We start from the raw sequence: 24,945 nt of genomic DNA, 5'->3' as shown, positions 1-24,945 counted from the left end.
TCTTCTGATAACTTACAACTCTTCTACTCTCCTGCCAGCAAAAACAAACATTCAGATTATTCTAAAGGACTACCCTTCTGCATTTCCTCTGGGTTCTGATGGTAGATGCAGGAGTTACGACACTAGGAAGAGGGAAGGGATCATTAATGTGCACTCCCTGAAACCTTGTTATCCTTTGAAATGCACACTTCTCTGAATTTTGTAACACAGTTCTCCAACACACAAACACAAAAATATTAAAATGCATATATTAGTGTGCATGCAGATGCATATGTTACTGGAAATAACTGGGGGAAATGCAACGCTTTAAGAGAAATTGCTGGCAAAAATGTGCACATTCGGCAGAATTCGGCAGAACAGAAATGTTGCATATTAGAAAGAATGTGCCCTAAAATGTTGATATTTTTTTGTGTGAGGACTTTTAAAAATTCAAACAATGCAGAAATGTAGTGAACTGGACCTGGGGGTGGGGCTTAGGGAAACCAGATTGACCAATTGGTCTCACCTTAACAAAACTCGTTGGTGTGGGAAGGAAATGCAGCTGAATAGCGGGGGGGGGGGGTCAAAGAAAGAGAAGATACCACAGAGGAGGAGTGCAGGGAGATCAGAAAGCAGAAACAGTTTGTACACTGATTAGGGAAGCAGCACCTGATGGATTTCTGCCTGCCATGCAGCTGTTGAAATTGCAAGGACTCTGTTAGCAGATAAAAGGTGCAAGGACTCTGTTAGCAGATAAAACCTTATTTGTTTCATGCTTTCCATGCATTTGACTAGGGGAGTGGGGGATGAAATCATCTTCTTTTGCATCATGTTTATTGCACATTTTTTTAAAAAAAACACCAAGAGAAATTGGTATACCCTTTGCAGGCAAGAGCTCATCTATTTGACTAAATGACCATTTAATCAACATGTTGTTGCACGCCACCACAGTCTTTGAGAGGCAGGAGATTTCAGGGGTTCTAGGCCCCTGGGTTCATGTTTCCTTTTGAAAATGAGACACAGTGGAGACTGTGGTGTCTTTGTTATTTGGGTTTTTTAAAAAACATATATACAGGGCCGTCTTTACCAGGAGGTGCAAGAGGTGCGGGGCACCCGGGCGCTGAATTCGGGGGGGGGGATCAGGCGCCCGCCACTGAAGCCGCCTAAGCTCTTAACTATCTACCTGTTATAAAATAATGAATAATTTTGATCAAGCTGGAAAAAACAAAATACATATATACCTAGGTATTACCAGAATGTACACCTACTGTTTCACTAAAGGACTTTCGACTCTGTGTGCTCATTTACCAAAGATGCGCCACACCAATGGCTGTGCTTGTCATTCACAATGGCTGCACTTGTCAGACTCAATGACGGCACTTGTCATTCTCAATGGCGCTGTGCACACGAAATTAACTAAATTTGGGGGTGCTGGGCTGATCTTTGCACCCCGGCAGCGTACATGCTAAAGACAGCCCTGCATATATTTACAACCTGAGCCTTCGATTCTGGTTCACAGCATCAACCCTTATATGTTTGAATGTGTTTAATTTGCGTTTGTTTAAATTTATTTTGTTTGTAATTTTTTGTTGGTGCTGACCTTTAAAGCCCTAAATGTCCTCGGTCCAGTATACCTGAAGGAGCGTCTCCACCTCCATCATTCTGCCCGGACACTGAGGTCCAGCACCGAGGGCCTTCTGACGGTTCCCTCGTTGCGAGAAGCCAAGTTGCAGGGAACTAGGCAGAGGGCCTTCTCGGTGGTGGCGCCTGCCCTATGGAACGCCCTCCCAACAGATGTCAAAGAGGAAAACAACTACAGTACCAGACTTTTAGAAGACATCTGAAGGCAGCCCTGTTCAGGGAGGCTTTTAATGTTTAATAGATTATTGTTGTATTTTTCTGTTTGAAGCCGCCCAGAGTGGCTGGGGAAACCCAGCCAGATGAGCGGGGTATAAATAATACATTATTATTATTATATTATATAAAAGGGTCTTGCTTCTCTCATACCTACAACAAAAATCAAACACTGCTCTCTGACCCTCTGCTTGCTGCTTTTTCTCCAGCTTCTAGCTCACGTAACAGCAAACTTTCCCCTCAAACTCCAGATTTCTCCTTCTAGCTCTCTGAGAGCTGGAGAAGGGGCCCCACCCAATTGCTGTCTGGCACAGAGCTACCTTTCCCTTTGTTCTCTTAGTGGCCCTTCACCCAGACAATTGCCTCATCTAGCCTAGCTTGATTAGCTTTAAACATTTGCTAGGTTTTAGGGATTAGAAGTCGGGCACCCACAAACTCATAACAATATATTATCCCAGCCTGGAAGCACCAATTCAAAAAAAGAGAGGAGATTGTATGATTTGCAAGGCCCCAATAACTGGTGGTAATAATAATAATAATAATAATAATAATAATAATAATAATAATAATATATTATTTCTACCCCGCCCGTCTGGCTGGGTTTCCCCAGCCACTCTGGGCGGCTTACAACAGAGATTAAAAATACATGAAAACATCAGTCATAAAAAACTTCCCTAAACGGGGCTACCTTCAGATGTCTTCTAAATGTGAGATAGTTGTTTATTTCTTTGGCGTCTGGTGGGAGGGCGTTCCACAGTGCAGGTGCCACTACTGAGAAGGCCCTCTGCCTGGTTCCCTGTAACCTCACTTCTCACAGTGAGGGAACCGCCAGAAGGCCCTCGGAGGTGGACCTCAGTGTCCGGGCTGAACGATGGGGGTGGAGACGCTCCTTCAGGTAGAAGAATGTCCATTGCATGTACCCATGGCAGAGTTCTGAATTTAAACTATGTGACCCCATTCCAGTCCAGCAAGTGGTACAATGGACTGATAAAATTACAATCTGTTCCAAGCTACCCTACCGACCCAAACTGGTTTAAAAGTAAACCCTTGTGTCCAGGAATCAAGGGAACTGTAGTAGGAGCTCTAACTTATTTCTGTAAATACACTTTGCCAGATTACGTCCACACCTCTGTCACATGTGAAATGTTGTACTTAAACTGTTGCATTCTCTCCAGCACAATGGTGGGGTTGTTTTTATTAATACAGCTATACAGTATCAAATGCTATTGGTGTAATAATTTAAACGCATTTTCTTGCGTACAAGTTGTTACTGGATTTAGTGGGCTTTTTTTAGCCTACAAATTATTCCAATCGGCCTCTGCAATCTCTATCGCTGGATCAGATTCCCATTGCTGTTTCACAGAACTGCATCTTCCAGTTGTTGACTCGTTAACTTCTTTGATATAGAGTATAGATGAAGAAAAAAAGAGGAACATTCGTTTGTTTGTAAAACCACATTTTCAAAGAAGGTTAAAGGTCTTGTGGCACGTGCTTTAACTTCAGAATTTGATATAAAACACCGTTTGATGAACGTAAAACCATTTTACTGGGCCCTGAGAAGCAACTGATGCAATAAAAACTTGGGTACCTTCAGCCATGAACTTAGTGGATAGCTTTGAGCTGTCTCTCCTCCTCACAGGAATGCCGTAGGGCTAAAATGAACCCTAGGATCTCGGTTACTTGGCAGAAGCATGCACTGGGGGGAAGATGTCACAAATCCATCAGAACGTCAGTGCCGCGCTGACTTTCAACAAGCTTGTGAGTCCCTTGACCCTCAGTTCAACTGTGCCATTTTGGAAAACCAGACATTATTCGCCATTTTGATTGCACCATCAATCTGCAGCCTTATTACTTTGTTTGTTTGTTTGTTTACCGGGTTACTTCCCCACCTTTCCCCATAAGGTCCCAGGGCGAGTTACAGCAAAATGGTCATAGCCTTCATTATGTTTATCTTCACAAGAATCCGGTGAGGTAAGTCACTACTACAATCCTCACAATACTTAGACACCAGCGGTGCTGATCTCCTGCAATGTCACTGTGCAGCTTGGGGTTCAAGTCTACCCAGCTGCCATTGGCTTAGATGCTCTGATATCACAGAGGGGCAGAGCAGCCTAGGTTTGGGAGGCTGCTTGCTAGAGGAATGTATGGTCGAGAAGACAGACATGTATATCCTAAGACTACACCTAGACGCTTGGCTGCTTCTACTCCCCCCCCCCCCTTCCAGGCAACTGTGGGCGGAGGCTGCCTCTCTTCAGGAACTTAGCTATGAGGTTCTTGTTTGCCAGGTAAAGGAGGAAGACAAGGAGCAAGTTAGAACGGAAAGGAAAGTAGGAGGAATCTTCAGCTATGTTAGAAGCCTCAAGCCCAATGGAGGAAAGAAAAGAATGGAAGACAAAACAGAGAAAGAAAGCACCTGATCATTTTCCTTGTAAGGAAGCAAGTTGTTTTCTTTTACTGGTCAACAGAAGCTTCCCAGTAGGAAGGTCCCTGTTGCTTACTGGGAGAGAGAGCAGCAGGAGGCAGCAATGGCTATCAACCGGGATGGCTTGAAAAGAGGATTAGACAAATTCATGGAGGAGAGGGCTTCCCATGGTGGATATGCTCTGCCTCCACAACTGGAGGCAGCAAAACGTCTGAAGACCCCCTGCAAGTGGCAAACGGTGCCGCTTGGCTGCCCGGGGCGGCACCTCTTGGGGGCGGGGCTTCACTCCGCAGTGCGCATGCGTCCTGATGTCATGACACACGACGTGCACACCAGGACGAGCCAGGACGGACTGTGCATGTCTGCAAATGCGCAGTCCATCCGGGTTGGTGCTGCTGCTCTGCTCGGCCAGCACGCTCTGAAGCAGAGCACGCTATGGAGTGGGTTGCCAGGTGGCAGGTTGTCACCCGGCAACGCACTCCATAGCCCACTCTGCTTCTTCCGGCTCGGGCAGAGGAGGTGAGGGGCGGGCCAGGGGCACTGCCCCCGTGCGCTGCCCCGCGCTGCCCCACCAGAGTGGAGCTAGGGCTGGCCCGCCCCCTTCTCCCCTCCCTTGCTATGTGCCTGCCCCTTTCCAGAAACCAAATTAGGGGAGAATGCTATTGTGCTCGAATCCTGCATCTGGTTGGCCACTGTGAGAACAGGATGCTGGACTGGATGGGCCACCAGCCTGATCCAGCAGGCTCTTCTTGTGATCTTAGATTCTTAAGGTAGCCAGAGTGGCGCAAAGGCACTGGCAGAATTGCTGGATTGCACCCACCAATTTGTTTGCCCTGTGTCGACCTTCCCGCCATCTCGCCTCTGCAGTGCTCCCTCCCAGTAAGCAACAGCATCCCACCTGTCAGGAATGTAGTGTACCTGCTCCACCCCACCTGGAGAGTTGCTTCTGCTGGCCACCGTTCTGCCCACCCACCACTGCTTGTAAATTAGTTCTTAACCTGCTTTTCAGCCTCTTGGGATAAAACTTAAAAGGCAAAGGACCCCTGGACGGTTATGTCAAGTCAAAGGCGACCATGGGGTTGTGGCACTCATCTCGCTTTCAGGCCGAGGGAGCTGGCATTTGTCCACAGACAGCTTTCTGGGTCATGTGGCCAGCAGGACTAAACTGCTTCTGGCACAACAGAACACCGTGACGGAAACCAGAGCGCATGGAAATGTCGTTTACCTTCCCACCACTGCAGTACCTATTTATCTACTTGGAAATTGTTACAAACATTACCATTCAGCCTGTTGCGCTCTTTAGTTGAGGATCATGTGTAAAATAGGAGCTCGTTCACTCCCTAGCTTAGAGCTGCCATATTTCAAAAAGCAAAAATCCGGGCAGAAAAATTGTTGAGCTTTTTTTGAGCAAAGTTATTGTGCCAAAGGAAAATCACACAAAACAACACTGCCGACATGGATTGTCATACGTCCGGATTTTCCCAGATAACGATTTTTGCACGGACGCTGCTTCCGCGACAGCCGATTGCCGGCTATGCTTGGGAAATTCTGGACGTATGGCAACGCTACTGTAGCTTTCTGCATCAGGCCCCTCCTTCTGCTATCACTTGCTACAGTGAGCTCCAAGGGACTTCCTCTGTGGCTGCCGGCATGCAATGAATGCCTAATTCTAGGAGTGAGAGGGGCCGGCGAGCTGTCAGCGGAGAAGCTGTCAGAGTGACTCTGTGGCAGAACTGCAGAGTCTACCTCCCCTCTGTCATCGCTGTCGGCAGCTGCATCCAAACTGGAGAAACTTCATCACCTTGCCCTGTGCTGGGGGGGGGGGCACCTGCCTGCTTCCATCTCTTCGCTATCCCTCAAGCTCCCTGCTTTTAGCACTTTTCAGCTGGTCCCATCCTCTTAGGTGTGGCCGGTGTCCCACCAGCAGCCTCCAGGCTTCTTCACCCAACTCATCCCTCACAAATGAGCAGGGAGAGCCAGTGAAAGGCAGCAGTTCAGACTCCGAGGGTGAAGCAGAGGAGTTGGGGGGGAATCAAGAGGCTGCTGTGGAATCCAAAGGACTCTCCTTCTCCTGCCCCCTGGTCCCCAATAGTGTGTAAGGGCAGAACAGAGGTCAGAGGTGCGTGTGGCGGATTAGTGCTTGCCGAGGACTCTGGTGCATTGGGGGTTAAACTATCCCTCCAGGACATTCTATACAAGATCTCAAAGCAGCTGTTTTATTACAGAAAAAATTCAGGAACAGACTGGAAAGAGAAGTTGCTGAATTGGAACTCATTACCAAGCTTAAAACCATGGAGCCACCTGGTATGAACAAAGACATTGGATTCTTATCTCATTATGCATGATCAAGCTTTCTTTAGTGCCTCAGCCCTTGCTTTTTCCCCGCAGGACCAATTGCAGTCATCAGCAGTCATTAACAGCCATCTACAGGTTTACCACTCCCATCAGCCTATCACCCATTCCCACCACCCCCACCACCACCCTCTGTATATACATAAGGGTCTGACTCTTCTGTTTCAGTGTATCTGATGAAGTGTGCATGCACACGAAAGCTCATACCAAAATAAAAACTTAGTTGGTCTTTAAGGTGCTACTGAAGGAATTTTTTTATTTTGCTTCGACTCAGACCAACACGGCTACCTACCTGTAACTATCCCTCCAATGATAGGCAGTTCTTCAGGAGGTGGAACTAGACTGTGTTTAAAAACTAAAGAGGGCTAATCGTTAGGGGGAGTCGGTTGGGGAAGGTGGATAGGAAGTGTGGGGAATGAGGAGGTTAGGTTTGGAGGGATGAAATGCTATATTAAGTCTGTGTCCTATAATGAGAGGAATGCGCTATAAGTTACCAGTGAAATCCATGTTCTCAGGTTAATAAAGAAAGTTTAAAATGTGCCAAAATGCTAATTGACTCCAGCAGTGTGTCAGTTCCTCTAGTTGTGTGACTAAGAAGAGAAGCAAGCTTCCCTGGGGTCAGTAAAGGAAGCTAGTTCAAAGTACTTCTGACATGCTAAGGGCTGGTCAGTAAAGCCAAGAAAGCCACAAAGTTGCCTGAGGGAAGGCTAACCAGAGCAGTAGGGATCCATGAGAGGGAAATCCCACTGGTGGCAAGGTGGTGAGGGGCTTTAGATAACGTGCCCTGAGGTAACTTAAAGCCAAGCCCTATCTTTTGTGAAACTGGAGGTTTTCATTCCGCTTTTGCTGAAAGAACAGTGGGAACTACTGTCTGGGTGTTAGAGACTCATTGTCCCTTCACAGTGCGCAGACACAATTTTGAGACAGCTTGGGAAACATCCAGGAGAGGAGGAGCTTTAGAAAGGGTGGGAGGCAGGGACCTTCAGCCCTGTCAACTGCTCTACAGTGGCAAGGCCGACTGCGAAGTCTTGCTGAGCTGTGTGCCATTTCCTTGAATAAATGTGTATCTGCCTCCAACCCTGACAGTTGGACTATGCCTTTAATGTTGCATTGTGTGTTGACTTTTTAACTATTATTTAATGCTGATTGTATCGTGTGGTTTGTGGTCAACCGCCTTTGCACCTGCAGGAAGAAGAGCAGGGCGAAAGAGAGTTTGGGTGGTCATATGTTGAAATGGTCGCTGTTGCTTCCTTCAGGTTAATGTTGAAGATGTGAATGTTGACACTCAGCAAAATGTGATTGTCGATATTGTCACTGAAATTCTACTCAATATTGATCCAGAGTAGATTTCAATGTGTATAGTTAGCAGAGTAAAAACTTAAATACATTGCAGGATTCCCCCCCAAAATAGACCAGAGTCAATTAACAGTGCTTTACTGCTACTGAAGGCAAATGAGAATAATGGTCACAAATCCAATACATTCAGAAGTCCAGTTGCAGCAGATTCATAGCTGCCAAGTACCCCGTTTTCCCCGGGAAACCCCGTATTTTCTTACCGTTTCCCGCAGGTATCCCGAATGGCAAAATACCCCGTATTCCCCCGGATTACGGAGCTCCTGCCGGTGGCCATGTTCTTCTGGTGCCGTGCCGGCACCAGAAGTTGCTTCTACGCACTTCCGGACATGCATAGAAGTGACTTCCGATGCCACTGTGCCCATTTCCAAAATGTCTGCAGTGCCAGAAGTCGCTTCTACACACTTCTGGACATGCGTAGAAGTGACTTCTGGTGCTGTGGACATTTTGGAAATGGGCACAGCAGCATCAGAAGTTGCTTCTACGCATGTCCGGAAGTGTGTAGAAGCGACTTCCGGTGACGCGGCACTGCTGGTCCCGGGTTTTTCAATCCGGAACTTGGCACCTATGACTTAACCCAAACTTACAATAACTTACAATAAGACTAAACCTTAACACTGTATAAAGAACACCACACCAGAAGGAAGACAGAACGAGAAAGAGAAACCCAGGTTCCTTCTGGCCCTCCTTTTATAGTTAGCATGACCTTGAGAGAAGAGATAACAAAACCAGTTTAAGCCAGCTGTACTCAGCTTCTTTGGAGGTATAACCCAAACATCATGAAGCTTCTTTCACACAGAGAAGCTTCCAGAACCCTATTGAATTAATTAGAATATGAGAGATCTCTACAAATCAGATCAATACCTTCCGCACTAAGAAACGCAAATATTTACTGGAAATAGAGAACACACACATACACAATGCCCAATAGTCCAGATGTTGGCATTTACCACCTTTCTGCCATTCATGTCTCTTCTTATATTGAATGTAAAATAAACTAACGAAACATTAAACGAGACATAGAATCAGCAAGTAACACCAAACAAGAACTTTGTTCGACCGGGGCAGTTCGAAATCCAGCATACTTTTCCCTCATCGCCTCAGAAAACAATAGATCATGACTGAATGAAGTCCAGAATGGCACCACTTAATAGGGACATTTTGTGCCAGTGACGAAAGCCCAGATTGGAATCTTTCAAATCTCTTTCTTAGGCACCAGCTTATGCCGAGTGCCTCATTACATATCCAACCTGTTCCCATTTAATTACATTCCCACATTCACCTTTGGTGGCCATTCCTTAGAATGAAGTCAGCAGACCATCAGTGCTGAATCCTAATGCTAATGCCTAATTTGCCACCCCATAACATACTGTAAGCTTCTGTGGGCAGCTTACAGTAAATAAATGACAAAACCATTTAAATACCGGTATTCAGACGTAAAACTACAAAACAGAGAAAACTGGCAAAAAGCATTGCTGACTCATAAAATGCTTGCCTTGCCTCCAGGGGATCACCTGTCCCCAGGATCTAGGTAGGATTCCTACCTTTGTGGATTTACAGTGGTACCTTGGTTTTCGAACAGCTTAGTTCCCGAACAACTTGGAACCCGAACGCTGCAAACCCAGAAGTAGATGCTCCTGTTTTCAAACTTTGCCTCGGAAGCTGAATGTGCTCCTGAGCTTCCGTTTTCACTGTTGCGCAGCAAATTTGAGTTTACCGCATAGTAATTGAGGCTTTCTTCCTCCCGTTTTACCCTTGCACAGCTAATTTAAGTCCACCCCATCGTAATAAAGGTTTTTTCGTCCCGTTTTACCCTTGAGCAGCTAATTTAAGTCCACCCCTCCATCGTAATTAAAGCCTTCCGTTTCTGATTGCAGTGTTCTGAGGTGATATTTGGTCCTTTTGTTTTTGCTATTTTTTGCGTTTTTGTTTGTGTGGCTTTTTCATTTTTGTGACTGTGGCTTGTTTTTCGTTTTATGATTGATTGATTGATTGTGTGACTGCAGAAATGGATAAAAGCCCCCCATCCAAAAAATGACTCTCATCAGGGCAGGTAAGAAAAACAATTAATTTTTATTTTTATCATCTACAATACTGTCTTATTTATTTTATAGTACAGAACATTGATAATTGCTTTTATTTTATGGATCAATGGTCTTGTTAGATAGCAAAATTCATGTTAAATTGCTGCTTTAGGGGTTGTTTTTGAAAGTCTGGAACGGATTAATCTGTTTTGCATTACTTCCTATGGGAAAGCACGCCTTGGTTTTGGAACGCTTTGGTTTTGGAACAGACTTCCAGAACTGAGTAAGTTTAAGAACCATGGTACCACTGTATTTTTATTTTCAATTTTGCGAAATCCATGTGGTTTTGTTATTCCAGGCTGATTTCTCACAATGAACACCTCTGCATGGAACCATTTCAAAGCACTCCTATGGAGGGGAAGTGGGGATCGCTGCCCCAAATCCACAGTTTGATTTTGAGTAATCCATTCGCCTAAGGGTAAAGCAGTCACTGGAAGGACAGATCCTGAAGCTGAGGCTCCAATACTTTGGCCACCTCATGAGAAGAGAAGACTCCCTGGAAAAGACTCTGATGTTGGGAAAGATGGAGGGCACAAGGAGAAGGGGATGACAGAGGACAAGATGGTTGGACAGTGTTCTTGAAGCTACGAACATGAGTCTGACCAAACTGTGGGAGGCAGTGGAAGACAGGATTGCCTGGCGTGCTCTGGTCCATGGGGTCACGAAGAGTCGGACACAAAAAAATGACTAAACAACAACACAGCAGTTGTTGAGCTCTAGGCCTCATTGGGCTGTGAACTAGCTCTCTCCTACTGTTACAAGCCATGGGTTGTGTCCATAAGAATGCAAAAAGAGCCTGCTGGATCAGGCCAATGGCCAATCCTAGATGGGATTCATCATCCTGTTCTCACAGTGGCCAACCAGATGCTTGTGAGAGACTCGTAAGCAGAACCTGAATGCAACAGTGCTCTCCGCACTTGTGATTCCAGCAACTGGCATTCGAAAGCAAATGCAACACAGTACAAGCAGCGTTAGAATCACAGAACTGTATAGTTAGGAGGGACCACAAGGCCCATCTATCCTAACCCCCCTGCCATATGGGAATCTTTTGTCCAATGTGGGGCTCAAACCCACAGCCCTGAGATTTAAGAGAGTCTCATGCTCTACCAACTGAGACACATGAAATCCTGCTAGCCTAGCACAAGGGGACTCTGTTCTCTAAGAGCAAAATCCCAAATTTTCACAGGGTTTTTTTCTTCTTTCCGGTGTTCTTCCCACTGTACCAGCACATCACTTCCCTAAATTCACGCAGAGTGATTTTTCCTGATCCCTAATATCTAGGTGGAATAATGCGTCAGTTTCCTGTCACATCCGCCTTTTTCGAATGAGTGGACAGTAGGATTATTTCTTTCCCTCTTACGAAAACACATGGAAAAGGATCCTGTTGGGCAAAATGTATGTCAGCAAACCAATCTCGTGATGACAGCCTGAACTGGTTAGCTGGATGTGAGGAGTCACTTTGTTCAGAAGTATTTAAGCAGCAGAAACCTGGAGGAACCCAGAAGTCCTGAAACTACCACCACCACATCTGAGAGCCAGCTGCAAGTCTCCTCTTCTTTGCTCTTGCCAGCCATGGGCCTGTCCAAGATGTCATTTGTGCCTCTTTTAAGAAATGTGCTCATATGTTTTGCTCTGTGCTTCCAGGGAACAGGTAAGACCTTTTCTTTCCATTGCTGTGGCTAATCCATGTTGGTTACATTTGTTCCAGAGGTAGTTTGCTGGGTATACAGGACAGAATAACAAAGCCCCATATTGGTAAATGATCAAAAACAGCTGGTTCAATTCAGTGTTTTTTTTGTCCTCCGTGCTACCTGTTCTGACCTACCTGAAGCCTGCAGATTCGTGGGCAAATGTGGCACATAAACAATGCAATTGTATTATTGTTTATTATTACATTTCCATCCTACCGACTAGTTTCCCCCTCTTCCTCTCTAGTCTCACACAGCCCAGTGACAAGGAGCCAGTTCCTAGGTGACGAGGTCCCCTCGGTTCCCCCCCCTTAAAATATTTGAAGGGCTGGCCGCTCCCAAAGTTGATGGGCTTTGCCATTCAAATAGTGTGCCTCTGCCACATTATGTGATTGATTGTGCAGGGTGGGGCTAACCTGCCATGTCCCCATTATTTTATTAAAGTTGGCACCCCTGCCCTGTGATAAGGATAACTACAGATGGTTTGAGAAAGCTAAGAGGTGCACTCAAAATCTAGCTTCCTTGAAGGCAGAACTACATGTTGCTTTCTAGACATCAACCAGGTGTTTCCAAACTTGAATTTGCTGCTATGCTGGAGGAGCTTTTCTAGGGGAGAAGAAGCAGGTGGTCTAGAGTTGCTTAGCTCTAGCTGTGCCCGCTGATTCTACTCTAAAAGCCATTCTACTCCCCTCTCCATGGGGAGTAGAGGGTGTACCATTTTAGATTATTTTGGGGAGAGGATGCTTAAAGATGGAGAGTGTGTTCACCTATACAGAGCAAAGGAAATCCAATTCAGAGATATTTTCCCACCATAACATTAATTATTATTATTATTATTATTATTATTATTATTATTATTATTATTATTATTATTATTTCTACCCCACCCATCTGGCTGGGTTTCCCCAGCCACTCTGGGTGGCTTCCAACAGAGATTAAAAATACATTTAAAAACCAGTCATTTAAAAACTTCCCTAAAAAGGGCTGCCTTCAGATGTCTTCTAAATGTAATAGGTAGGTAGCCGTGTTGGTCTGACGTAGTTGAAACAAAATAGAAAAAACCCTTCCAGCAGCACCTCAGAGACCAACTAATTTTGTCATTGGTAAGAAGTGTGCATGCACACGAAAGCTCATACCAATGACAAAATTAGTTGGTCTCTAAGGTGCTGCTGGAAGGAATTTTAAAATTTTGTTTCTAAATGTAAGATAGTTGTTTATTTCTTTGACATCTGATGGTTTCCTGCAACTTCACTTCTCACAGTGAGGGAACTGCCAGAAGGCCCTCGGCAGTGGACCTCAGTGTCCAGGTTGGACGATGGGGGTGGAGACGCTCCTTCAGGCATACTGGGCCGAGGCCATTTAGGGCTTTAAAGGTCAGCACAAACACTTTGAATTGTGCTCGGAAACGTACTGGGAGCCAATGTGGGTCTTTCAAGACCAGTGTTATGTGGTCTCAGCAGCTGCTCCAAGTCACCAGTCTAGTTGCCGCATTCTGGATTAGTTGTAGCTACATAGCCGAGACATTCACTATATGACCCTTGACTGATTCAGAGCATTCCAAGAAGGAGGAAAAAGCCTTTGCCTGAAGGTGGATTACATACAAAATGCAAGAGAATCATGAACAAACAGCAATGAAGAGAGATGAAAACGTCTGACCATTAAGAGAGTTTTTGGGAAATTGGCTTCCCAAATCCTAGGTTTTTGGCTCAAAAACCAATCCTACAAACATCCCTACTATTCATGGAATCAGGGGCAGCCTACATTTTAACAGAGGCTGAAGCATCCCATCGAGGGTCCTTCACACTAACTGTGAAACGCTGCGTGTGAGATCCTTATATAGCCATCCGACGCTTGGTGTTAAAAATTCTGCCAAAAGATTTAGCAATTAATCACTGGGTGACAGGAGCTGGGTGTTCATGACAAGAGACGGTTCTGCCTGTGATTTGTTATGGTTGCTTCTTGTTCTGTGCTTCTTGAACATTTTTTGTTGTTCTTCTTCTTGAACCACCCTAGAGCAGAAAGACAGTACAGAAAAGTGTTAACTAACTAAACAAACCAACTACCCAACCTCATGCTTAGTCAGTCATACACTGTAAACGAGCCCAACTAGTATTTTGGCTTGCTGGCCAGTGTTCAGTTCAGTCCAAATGCCAGTCAGCAGGTGATGATTTAAAATTTGCTGGCGCCCAGGAGTCAAAAAGTATAAGGAAGATGGGCATAAGAGGCTGGCTCTGTAAAACTACCTGGGCAGGGGAGCACCTGAATACCAAATCAATCTCTTAAGATGAAGTGTGGACCATTTTTGTTTCCAAAATCAGGTTGCTTCAGGAAAGTATTTTGGGGGAATAGCTTGGTTTATTTCCATTGCCAATCCAATTCAAGTTTGGGCTGGAGCTTGTCCCTTACTCTCTTGGACCTTAAAACCCAATCACAGTTCAGTTATCTTGCAACCTTTATTCTTAAGATTTTGATATTACTGAATGACAAAGACCCAAAGCCATTGAGCAGCTTGATTATCTCGGATCTAAGCTTCTGCAGAAGATGTACAGTCATACCTCAGTTTAAGTACGCCTCGGTTTGAGTATTTTCAGTTTAAGTACTCCGCGGACCTGTCTGGAATGGATTAATCCACTTTCCATTACTTTCAATGGGAAAGTTTGCTTCAGGTTAAGTACGCTTCAGGTTAAGTACGGACTTCCGGAACCAATTACACTCATACCTCGGGTTAAGTAAGCTTCAGGTTGAGTACTCCGCGGACCCGTCTGGAACAGATTAATCCACTTTTCATTACTTTCAATGGGAAAGTTTGCTTCAGGTTAAGTACGCTTCAGTTTAAGTACTCCACAGACCACCTGGAACGGATTAATCCACTTTCCATTACTTTCAATGGGAAAGTACGCTTCAGGTTAAGTACAGACTTCCAGAACCAATTGTGTTTGTAAACCGAGGTACCACTGTAACTAGAAACCTACTTCAGCTGTTGCAAACTATGAAGTCTGACAGCCTAATACTCGCCATTTTTACTGAAAATGTTCCAATCCCATCCTTCAAAACAGGAATGGAGAATTTGTGGTGCCCTGGATGTTGCTGGACTACAGCTCCCATCATCCCAGACTGTTGGCCATGTTGGGGGTTGATGGGAACTGGAGTCCATCAACACATGGAAGCCCTCAGGTTCCCTATCCTTGCTTTCAGATAATCTGCTTGCTGGTTCAACAGGCTCAACCTGGGATGGCCTACCTCCAGAATGCCACTCTAGGTTTTCATGGCATACCAAGGCTTGAGGAGAAGGTAACTTCTGTGACATGAGACTTCCTGAGAAGCAGGGCATGAGACAGAACATGTGTTCTTGTCCGTGAGGTAGAGAGGCCGACCTGTGGCAAAGCAGAGATGTCTCTGGCTGGTACAGTTCTGAATGAAGGCCCAATCATTTCTCTATAAAGAATTGGGATTTAAGTGTGTTTGTGACTTGAACTTGGAAAGAGGGTGCTTGACCTGCTTCACCATCGTCAGTTTTTGTTCTCTTTTCTCAACAGCTGCCCAGCTGTTAGGAGGCGGCTCTGGTGGTGATTCCCTCACCTTGGGAGGGGAAGGCGGAGCCCCAGGTGGCTCTCTCAACTTAGGGGACGGATCTGGCTCCCTCAACTTAGGAGGAGGAACGGATGGAGGCCTTGGTGGCCTCCTCTCAGGAGGAAATGGAGGCCTTGGTGGTCTCCTCTCAGGAGGGGGAGGGGGGGTAACCCCACCCCCGACGGCGACAACAACAACGGCGTCAACAACCACAACGACGGGTAAGATTCTATCTCTTTCTGAAAACATACGAAACAGCTGGGCCATGAGATGCCAGCGAAATGAGAACATCAGTAAGTCTTTCCTCCGGTTGCAAGTTTAGACACTATGAGGTGTTCCAAGGAAGTGTGGAGGCATATGCGGTCGGGAAACTAAAACAGCTGTCCGTTTCACTGCCCAAAACCCATGTAAAATAGACGTGGGGGGGGAAGACTATTTTGGTGTTTGTTTGTTTGTTTTGTTTTGTTTTGTTTTGTTTGTTTCGGAGCAAAGGCATTATTTACCACCCTCTGCAGCACTGCTGCCATTTTTGCCACAGAAACTTTATGCTGCGTAATGATGTAGTGTTCTTTTGAGGAGTGGTGGGGTGGGGATGGCAGCCACCAATGGCTCGTAGCTGCCATTTTTCTCTGTCACTGCTTTCGTCTGTGTGTTTTGTTTCTTTGCCACTGCTATGAAATACAGCGGGAGATATTTTCTGCCACAGCCACACCTTTTTTGCCTCCCCACTCTACCACCCCACATTTAAGCAAAAGCTCTGCCTTTTCTCTTTTAATACAACCTGGAGATGGGTCGGCTGTAGCAAGCTGGTCACACTGGTAACGTTTCACCAGGTAAAGTCATCTTATGTTGTTCGCTTGCGAGCTGAAATGAATTTCCACAGCATTCATGTCTGTCCCTGCTTTTGCTTTCTGCCAACAGAAACCACCACCACCACGACTCCAACCACCACCACCACGACTCCAACCACCACCACCACCACGACTCCGACGACTACCACCACTGGTAAGATTGAGTCCAGTGTAACTCACAGAGAGCCATCCTGGTAGAGCAGGCATGCCCAACCTGCGGCCCTCCAGATGTTTTGGCCTACAACTCCCATGATCCCTAGCTAACAGGACCAGTGGTCAGGGATGGTGGGAATTGTAGTCCAAAACATCTGGAGGGTCGAAGGTTGGGCATGCCTGTGGTAGAGTGATTAGAAAGTTATTTTTATTTTATTTTATTTTATTATTACACCGTCCTTCATCGGGAGACCCCAGGGCAGTTCACAGAATAAATGCAACATAAAACACAAGTAAAAAATTAAACTGAGACAGCAAAACAATAAGCCCCCTCCCCACCACAGATACAATTAGACGGCTGTGGAATATTAATCAGCCTGCTTGAAGAGGAATTTGAACTGTGCTCTCCTAAAAGAATATATATACTCTCACACACAAATTGTATACCACCCTTCATCCGAAGATCTCAGGGGTGTTAAAAATATAAAGTAAAAACACAAAAAACACAATAAAAGCAAGAGCAAAACAAACACACACACACCCCAAACTAGGACCAGATTTAGGTTTGATGAGGCCCTAAGTTATTGAAGGTAATGGGGCCCTTTATATGTCCAGCTGTCCTTTGTCAACACCAAATTGTCGCTGTTTTTGGTGTTGAATCTATGCTATATGGTGATTTATGCACCTAATAGGTATCTAAAGCCATTTGTACATGTTGCCATCCAACCAGTCCATGAAGAATGCAGGCACCCTATATATAGAAATGAGCAAACCAGTGATATTTTAGGGAGCAGGTGAGCAGACGGGGGCCATTACTAGCACCACAAAACTTTATTTTATTTGCTTTTTATCTTATATCTTGGAAATGTACATCCGGTTTTTTCCATTTAAAATTGGGGGGGGCAAGAGAGTGGGGCCCTAAGCTATAGCTTGTTTAGCTTCTGCATAAATCCGGCACTGCCCCCAACACATTTAAAAGGACATTGGTTGTCAATCAGCTGAAGGCCTAGTTGAAGAGGAACATCTTCATGCGTATAATGAAGGCGCCAGGCGAACCTCCCTGGGGAGAGCATTGCAGAAATGGGGAGCCACTGCAGAGAAGGCCTGTTCTCATGTTGCCACCCTCCAGACCACTTGGAGGAGCCAGATGAAGAAGGGCCTCAGATGATGAATGAAGAGTCTGGGTTGGTTTAGATGGGGAGAGGCAGCCCTTGAGGTAAGAAGCGGTCCTTGAAATTGGACTACAACCCAGAGTAGGGTCAACAATAGCAAGCTAGTCATGCTGGCAACATTTCACCAAGTAAAGTCCTCTTTCATTCTCCGCTTGCAAGCTGAAATTGCATTCCACAGTGTTCATGCATGTCCTTGCCCCTTGTTCTCTGCCAACAGAAACCACCACCACAACTCCGACCACCACCACCACAAGCACCACCCATGGTAAGATTGATTCCAATGTAACTCAGAGAGAGCCAGCCTGGTAGAATGATGAGAGAGTGGGGCGGTGGCTACAGAGACTCAGGTTCAAATCCCCACTTGCCCATGAAAGCCCACTGGGCTTCACCTTGGGCTGGTCAGCCTACCACACAGGGTTGTTGAGGGGGAAAGATGAAGGGCAGAAAACGATGCGTGCTACTTTGAGATCTTTGGCAGTGGAGTCTTTAATCAGCGGTGCTGGGAGAGAGGCAATGATTGCTAATTCCACCTTCATCCCCACCCACCCCACCCCCATAGCTCCACGCCACCTTTCAGGCTTTCCCAAAGGGTCCCTCAACCCTCTAGAGCAGATTTTAGGGATGTGGTCATTGGATAGTCCTTTAGAATCTAAAGTTTGCTTAGCCTTAGTAGCAACCCTTCCCTTGCCCGGTGATCGGACGCTGAGGAATGGGTTATGCTGCAAATCAGTAGGTTGGAGAATAATAAGGGTGTTGGGCTCGATTTGTTCTCCTTCTAGCTTTCCTTTGTCCTACAGAACCTACAACCGCTTCAGATCACGTATCGCTTGCGCCCTGGGCCCTTTCCCTGATTGTTCTGGGTTGTATTGGTGCAGGCATGGCGATTGTTGGAACAACTTTAACCGTAAGTATGTGATATGGGTGTTTTTTAAAGATTGTCACTGCACTGATCACCGTGGGGGGGGAGTGGATTAGGGGATGAGGAGGAGGAGGAGGAGGAGGAGGAGGAGGAGGAGGAGGAGGAGGAGGAGGAGGAGACAAATCTGCTCCCGGGGGTGAGAAAAAGAGACTATGGGACCTTTCCCTTCAGAGGTCCTGTGCTCACTTATCTGATCCTAGCTGTATGTGTGAGCCAGCTTGAGGGACATATGTCAGATGCATCACAATGGAAAACGTGCATGGCCATTCCCACAATTCCCATGTTTCTGCCCCTTGCAAGGAGCATTTCCTGTATTAATTTCTTTGAAGGGTTTTTAAAAATCCCTGTTCTTCAACCTCAATTGTCCCTCTGAGTGGCTCACAAAGATCCAGAATTGAGCCCCTGCCCTCAGGCTCGCAAATCTAAACTATACGACCTAAAAGGAAAAGGAGCTGCGAGGAAGGAGGAAGGAAGCAAAGCCGGGCACTTATTCTTAATGACAAGATGTCACGGCCAACAGTTCACTGAAAGGGGGAGCCGAACGTTTCTCAGATGGGGAAAGAATTGTAAACACTGGTGTCAAAAAGAAACAGAAGGAAAAGCTGTTCAGTTTTCCCTTGGAGAAATTATGACAAACCCTTCTCCGAATTCCAGTTGAGTGCTGTCCCAACCAAGTTTCAATCTAGAAATCATTCCAAAAGTACAGAACAGCAGAATAGTGGGTGGGAGTCAGCTGTAATGGGCCCTGTTGCTATCCCCTAAGTGAAGCAGGCATAGAGAACAGGTCTTCCAGGGGGGGAAATCAGCACAATTGTGTATTCCTCCCTCCTATCTCCAGGGGGAGCCATTTCCAGAAAATTATAGTAAGGCAAAAGGGAGGTGAGCAGAGGGATTGGGGAGACAATGGAATTAGTTTGCATTCAAAGGTGAATATTTCTGATCCACACTTCCTGAAATAAGTCATGAACTGAAAGACAACCCTCCTTCGAAATCCGCACTTCTCTGAATGTTGCAATGTGGTTCTTCAGTAATGTGATGAATATAAAAATGCATATACTAGGGTAAAATGAGCATTAGAATGCACATATTCATGAAAATAGCATACAAAATGCATTCTATTAGGGGAAATTGCTTTGCAAAAATGTGCATAGGAGGCAAAATTGTATGCAAAAGTGTGCATGTTAGGAAAAATTCACACTAAAATGCAGGTGAATTTTCCACAAACTGATGTGGACATATGGAGAAATGAATGAAAGAGGTGGGGAAATGAGAAACTGAAATTGATGGATTTGGCTGTCGCTAGGTGAACACAACTTAATGTATTAAAGGTAAAGGTAAAGGTACCCCTAACCATTAAGTCCAGTCGCGGACGACTCTGGGGTTGCGGCACTCATCTCACTCTATAGGCAGAGGGAGCCAGGATTTGTCTGCAGACAGCTTCCAGGTCATGTGGCCAGTATGACTAAGCCGCTTTCTGGCGAACCAGAGCAGCGCACAGAAACGCCGTTTACCTTCCCACTCTAGCGGTACCTATTTATCTACTTGCACTTGACATGCTTTCGAACTGCTAGGTTGGCAGGAGCAGGGACCGAGCAACGGGGGGCTCACCCCGTTGCGGGGATTCAAACCGCCGACCTTCTGATCAGCAAGCCCTAGGCTCTGTGGTTTAGACCACAGCCCCACCTGCGTCCCTAACCTAATGTATTAACTCCTTTTTATTTTTCTAAGGTCTGCTACTGTCTGAAAATGAGAAAATCTCAACAACAGAACACATGTGGGTCAGGAGGGAGCTATGTTGCACATGCTATGCCGTGCGGGAAATTTTGAGAAGCCACGCAATGGAGATGGTATAATCAGATGTGAATGTGCCGAGTAACCGACCTGCTCAGTCGCTGCTGCTTGAATTGACCTTTACTCAGGACATTCTGCTTCCTACACTTCGCAGGGCTCAGATTATAAATATTTTTGGAATAAGGACCATGCATTTGCTTACAACCAGGCCAGGACATCTTTACTCTTGCTGGTCAGCTGCTGTGGTTCTTTCTCCAGAGTCTGGTCTGCAGACTGCCTCTTAAGCTTTTATTCTTAGCTAATATCCACTCATATAGCTTGATGTGGTGTGGAGAATCTTTGTCCCTCTGGATGTTGTGGAACTACAACTCCCATCAGCCCCAGCAAGCATGGCCAATGTCCAGGGACGATGGAAATTGGAGCTCAGCAACATCTGGAGGGACCACACCTGGTCTAACCCTTACTATTGCCTTGCTACTCTATACCACTGGTCCTTGCCCAGGCAAAGGAACAAACCTTTAATAAATATGCAACCAAGAGAATAGAAAGTGTCCTGTATGGACCCGGTTTACTAAAACTATAGCACAATAAGACAGACTTGCCAATGTGGTTTCACATCTCTCCCTTATGCCATAGCTGCCAAGTTTTCCCTTTTCTTGCGAGGAAGCCTATTCAGCATAAGGGAAAATCCCTTAAAAAAAGGGATAACTTGGCAGCTATGCCCTTATGCAAGCGTGAAAATGACAGGAGAACATTCCAAGATACGAATTTGACAGAGAAGCTGAAAAGAACTATAGCAGAAAGACACAGCAACTCTACCAAGCTTTCATAGCATGCAAAGGATTATTCCAAAATACATCTGTTTAAATAAATCAAAGAAACAGACAAGAGTGGCAATATGCCGTGTAATTTTAGGGAGGTTCATATTCAAACTGCATGCAACTATGAGTTGGTGCAGCTGTCCTTCAAAAATGCTAACAAATTATCATTCAGAGAAAGATTGGAATAAAATTTAATGAGCAGTTAGTTTGGTTTTAGGAAATAAGGAGAAGAGGGACAAGAGAAGTTACCCTTGCAATCCAGATATTGATGGGGAAAGTAGAGAAAGCAGAAATGACCTTATATAGAAAGAAGATAGAACAAGATGGGATAAAATGTCCACTACATTGCAGAAGGCAGGAGTAGATGATGAGATAAAAATAAAAATAATAAATAGAAAACCAGGAAGTTATTAGAGCAAATGATATTGAACAAAGAGCTCACTATTCCCTGTGCTGTTTATGTATAGAGGGTGCAATCAATAGCAGACAAAGAGATTAAACTAAATAGGAAGGGCATTTGTCTAATAATATACTGGTAATGGTAGACATGGAAACAAATCTGCAGATCATGGTGTCACAGATGCTATGAAGCCATCCTTTATTAGACTGATAGCTTGATTAGGAGTCCAGAGTGATTGCTTGATGTTTCATTAATGGGAACTAATGACAAGAGGTTTTCACCTGATAGCTGGGAATCTCTCTCCAACCATTGGAAAAGTGTGGGATGGTGACTCCTTCCAACAAGTGTGCGAAGAACACAATCTGGATGTAGCATGCAATTTGGATTTAGAAAGAACCAGAGAGAGAGAATGTTGGAGCTGCAAGTCGGCTGAAGGTGAATCACCCTGGAGGCAGGGAGTTTTTCTAGGATTCTGATGCAAGCTAGTGGATTTGCTGCATGCTATAGTAGTGCTTGTTTGCTTCTGCTGTGCTATTATTTGTATAATTGTAAATAAACAGATATTACAAAAGCATCATAATATTTCAGTGCCCTGTCATCCAAAGGAAAATAAACTCTGTTGTACTACCTCCAGAGTCCTCACTGTTTGTTGGAAGCACAGAGCACTTAACAACATCAAATGCAAGAAAATAGTTTTTGCAGGAAACCTTTATCAATGTACGGGAAACAATATCTGATGGTAAAAACTTCGCACAAGTAGGGTGAAACAGATATACACAGGATCCCCTTAGAGAAGAGGAATCAATATACGATTGAACATTATGGTGTTGTTGTTACTGTTTTTCAGAAACGTGTATATAAGGATATGAAGCATAGATGATAGGCAAAGTAACAGAAAGGAAATGCAGGGTTGGAGAACAGGGAAAGTGACTTGTATAGCAACGGAGACGGGAAGGGATTGATGCAAAGCATGCGAAAGAAAAAGAGGTCAAGTGCAATGGATCACACAGTCTAAGAAGTCTTGGTAAAATTTTATAAAACAGAGCTGGGAAACCTGTGGCCCTCTAGAGCAGGGGTAGGCAACCTAAGGCCCATGGGCCAGATGCGGCCCAATCACCTTCTAAATCCGGCCTGCGGACAGCCTGCGGACAGTGTGTTTCTACATGAGTAGAATGATTCCTTTTATTTAAAATGCATCTCTGGGTTATTTGTGGGGCCTGCCTGGTGACATGAGTAAAATGTGTGCTTTTATTTAAAATGCATCTCTGGGTTATTTGTGGGGCATAGGAATTCATTCATTTCCCCCCAAAAAATATAGTCCAGCCCACCACATGGTCTGAGGGATTGTGGATCGGCCCACAGCTGAAAAAGGTTGCTGACCCCTGCTCTAGATGTTGCTGGACTTTGTTTAGTCGTTTAGTCGTGTCCGACTCTTCGTGACCCCATGGACCAGAGCACACCAGGCACTCCTGTCTTCCACTGCCTCCCGCAGTTTGGTCAAACTCATGTTGGCGGCTTCGAGAACACTGTCCAATCATCTCATCCTCTGTCGTCCCCTTCTCCTAGTGCCCTCCATCTTTCCCAACATCAGGGTCTTTTCCAGGGAGTCTTCTCTTCTCATGAGGTGGCCAAAGTATTGGAGCCTCAGCTTCATGATCTGTCCTTCCAGTGAGCACTCAGGGCTGATTTCCTTCAGAATGGATAGGTTTGAGCTTCTTGCAGTCCATGGGACTCTCAAGAGTCTCCTCCAGCACCATAATTCAAAAGCATCCATTCTTCGACGATCAGCCTTCTTTATGGTCCAGCTCTCACTTCCATACATCACTACTGGGAAAACCATAGCTTTAACTATATGGACCTTTGTCGGCAAGGTGGACTACAACTGGACTACAACTCCCATTATCCCATGCTGGATGGGGCTGATGGGCAGTGTAGTCCAGCAGCATCCTCTAGAGCAGGCATGTCAAACCTGCGGCCCTCCAGATGTTTTGGCCTACAACTCCCATGATCCCTAGCTAGCAGGACCAGTGGTTGGGGAAGATGGGAATTGTAGTCCAAAACATCTGGAGGGCCGCAGGTTTGACATGCCTGCTCTAGAGCATGGGTAGGCAAACTAAGGCCCGGGGGCTGGATCTGGCCCAATCACCTTCTAAATCCGGCCCGCGGATGGTCCGGGAATCAGCGTGTTTTTACATGAGTACAGTGGAACCTCGGTTTACAACTACCTCTGTTTATGAACGCCTCCATTTACGAACGCCGCGAACCCGTGTTTACATCCGGGTTCCGTGGCGTCAGATGTGCATATCGCTTCTGCGCAGATTGCGCATGCGCAGAAGTGCTCTATCGGCGCTTTGCGCACGCGCAAAAGCGTGCCTTCGGGGAGCGGATGCCTCTGTTTACAAACGCCTCCGTGGAACGGATTGCGTTCGTAGACCGAGGTTCCACTGTAGAATGTGTCCTTTTATTTAAAATGCATCTCTGGGTTATTTGTGGGGCATAGGAAATTGTTCGGGGGTTTTTCCTCCAAAATATAGTCCAGCCCCCAACAAGGTCTGGGGGATAGTGGACCAGCCCCCTGCTGAAAAAGCTTGCTGACCCCTGATCTAGAGAGCCACAGGTTCCCCATCCCTCACATAAAGCAAACGGAAGACCTGCAATGTCAGGCACAACATATAGAGAAAGAGAGATAGAAAGACCTAACAACGCACTGAAACACATAAGGGAGACGTCGCCACCTAGCCACCAAACTCAGATCAGCACCAAAGGAACTTCCAGATTCCTGTCTCCCCTCTGTTGCTTTATAGCTTTGTTGTGGTGCCAAGCCAAGCTGGTATGCAGCAGCTATAGTTGGGCACCGAAAGGAATATTAAATAAAAAATAAAAATACAGTCTCTTTAAGCTCCTTGGTATGATATTCATCCTCCCGCGCCTCTCCTGGCTATGATATGTCTGCCATTGTTTGATCTTGGCATGGCTACCTTATTACTAATTGCCCTTGAGGAAGCATACCAAAACCCGTATTCATCAAGAAAGGCCACAGAGCGAAACCAAATCTGATCGGTATTTAGAGATATGGATTTGTAACCAGCTTTTAATTATCGTTTGTAAACTGTTTTGAGCTATTAGAAGAGCAGTCTAGAAATATTTTAAACAAATGTAAGAATATCTTCCTGGATTAGGTCGGTGCCCTATAACAAAACCAAGTGCTTACAACTGAGAAATGCAACCTGTCCCAGCAACTTAGAATACAGTGGTACCTCTAGTTGTGAACTTAATTCATTCTGGAGGTCTGTTCTTAACCCGAAACCGTTCTTAACCTGAGATGCGCTTTTGCTAATGGGGCCTCTTGCTGCCGCTGCCAGCACACGATTTCCATTCTCATCTCAAGGTAACTCTTCCAGGTTAGTGGAGTTTGCAACCTGAGGCGTTTGTAACTCGAGGTACCACTGTATCTAACTGCACAACCGATTTCTTTGCAAGCACCTTATTATTATTTAATAAATGTACACAGCCCTTCATCTGTAGATCTCAAGGTG

The 24,945-nt window shown here is 45.5% G+C and overlaps 1 protein-coding gene across 1 annotated transcript; it reads left to right on the top strand.

The window, feature by feature from the left end:
• The first annotated feature begins 565 nt into the window (after positions 1 to 565).
• LOC148687030 (uncharacterized) lies at positions 566 to 22,036 on the top strand. Its single transcript, XM_088662717.1, has 9 exons — positions 566 to 711; positions 3,736 to 3,804; positions 9,967 to 10,013; positions 10,343 to 11,695; positions 15,269 to 15,523; positions 16,224 to 16,307; positions 17,696 to 17,743; positions 18,276 to 18,382; positions 20,126 to 22,036. The coding sequence occupies exons 4-9, from the start codon at positions 11,617 to 11,619 to the stop codon at positions 20,222 to 20,224; spliced, it is 672 nt and encodes a 223-aa protein (XP_088518843.1). The 5' UTR covers positions 566 to 711; positions 3,736 to 3,804; positions 9,967 to 10,013; positions 10,343 to 11,616; the 3' UTR covers positions 20,225 to 22,036.
• Positions 22,037 to 24,945: the final 2,909 nt, after the last annotated feature.

This window comes from Zootoca vivipara, chromosome 2 (genome assembly GCF_965207765.1).
Source record: "Zootoca vivipara chromosome 2, rZooViv2.hap1.1, whole genome shotgun sequence".
In the NCBI taxonomy this organism is placed as follows: Eukaryota; Metazoa; Chordata; class Lepidosauria; order Squamata; family Lacertidae; genus Zootoca; species Zootoca vivipara.
Note: the sequence above shows the minus strand (reverse complement) of the source record. Positions and strands in the feature narration are given on the sequence as shown.

Excerpts from the sequence above, each read along its gene's own strand:
- LOC148687030 (XM_088662717.1), top strand. The coding sequence starts at position 11,617 with ATGGGCCTGTCCAAGATGTCATTTGTGCCTCTTTTAAGAAATGTGCTC. Across the intron at positions 17,744-18,275 it reads CACCACAAGCACCACCCATG|AACCTACAACCGCTTCAGAT; the intron begins GTAAGATTGATT and ends TTTGTCCTACAG. Across the intron at positions 18,383-20,125 it reads TTGTTGGAACAACTTTAACC|GTCTGCTACTGTCTGAAAAT; the intron begins GTAAGTATGTGA and ends TATTTTTCTAAG.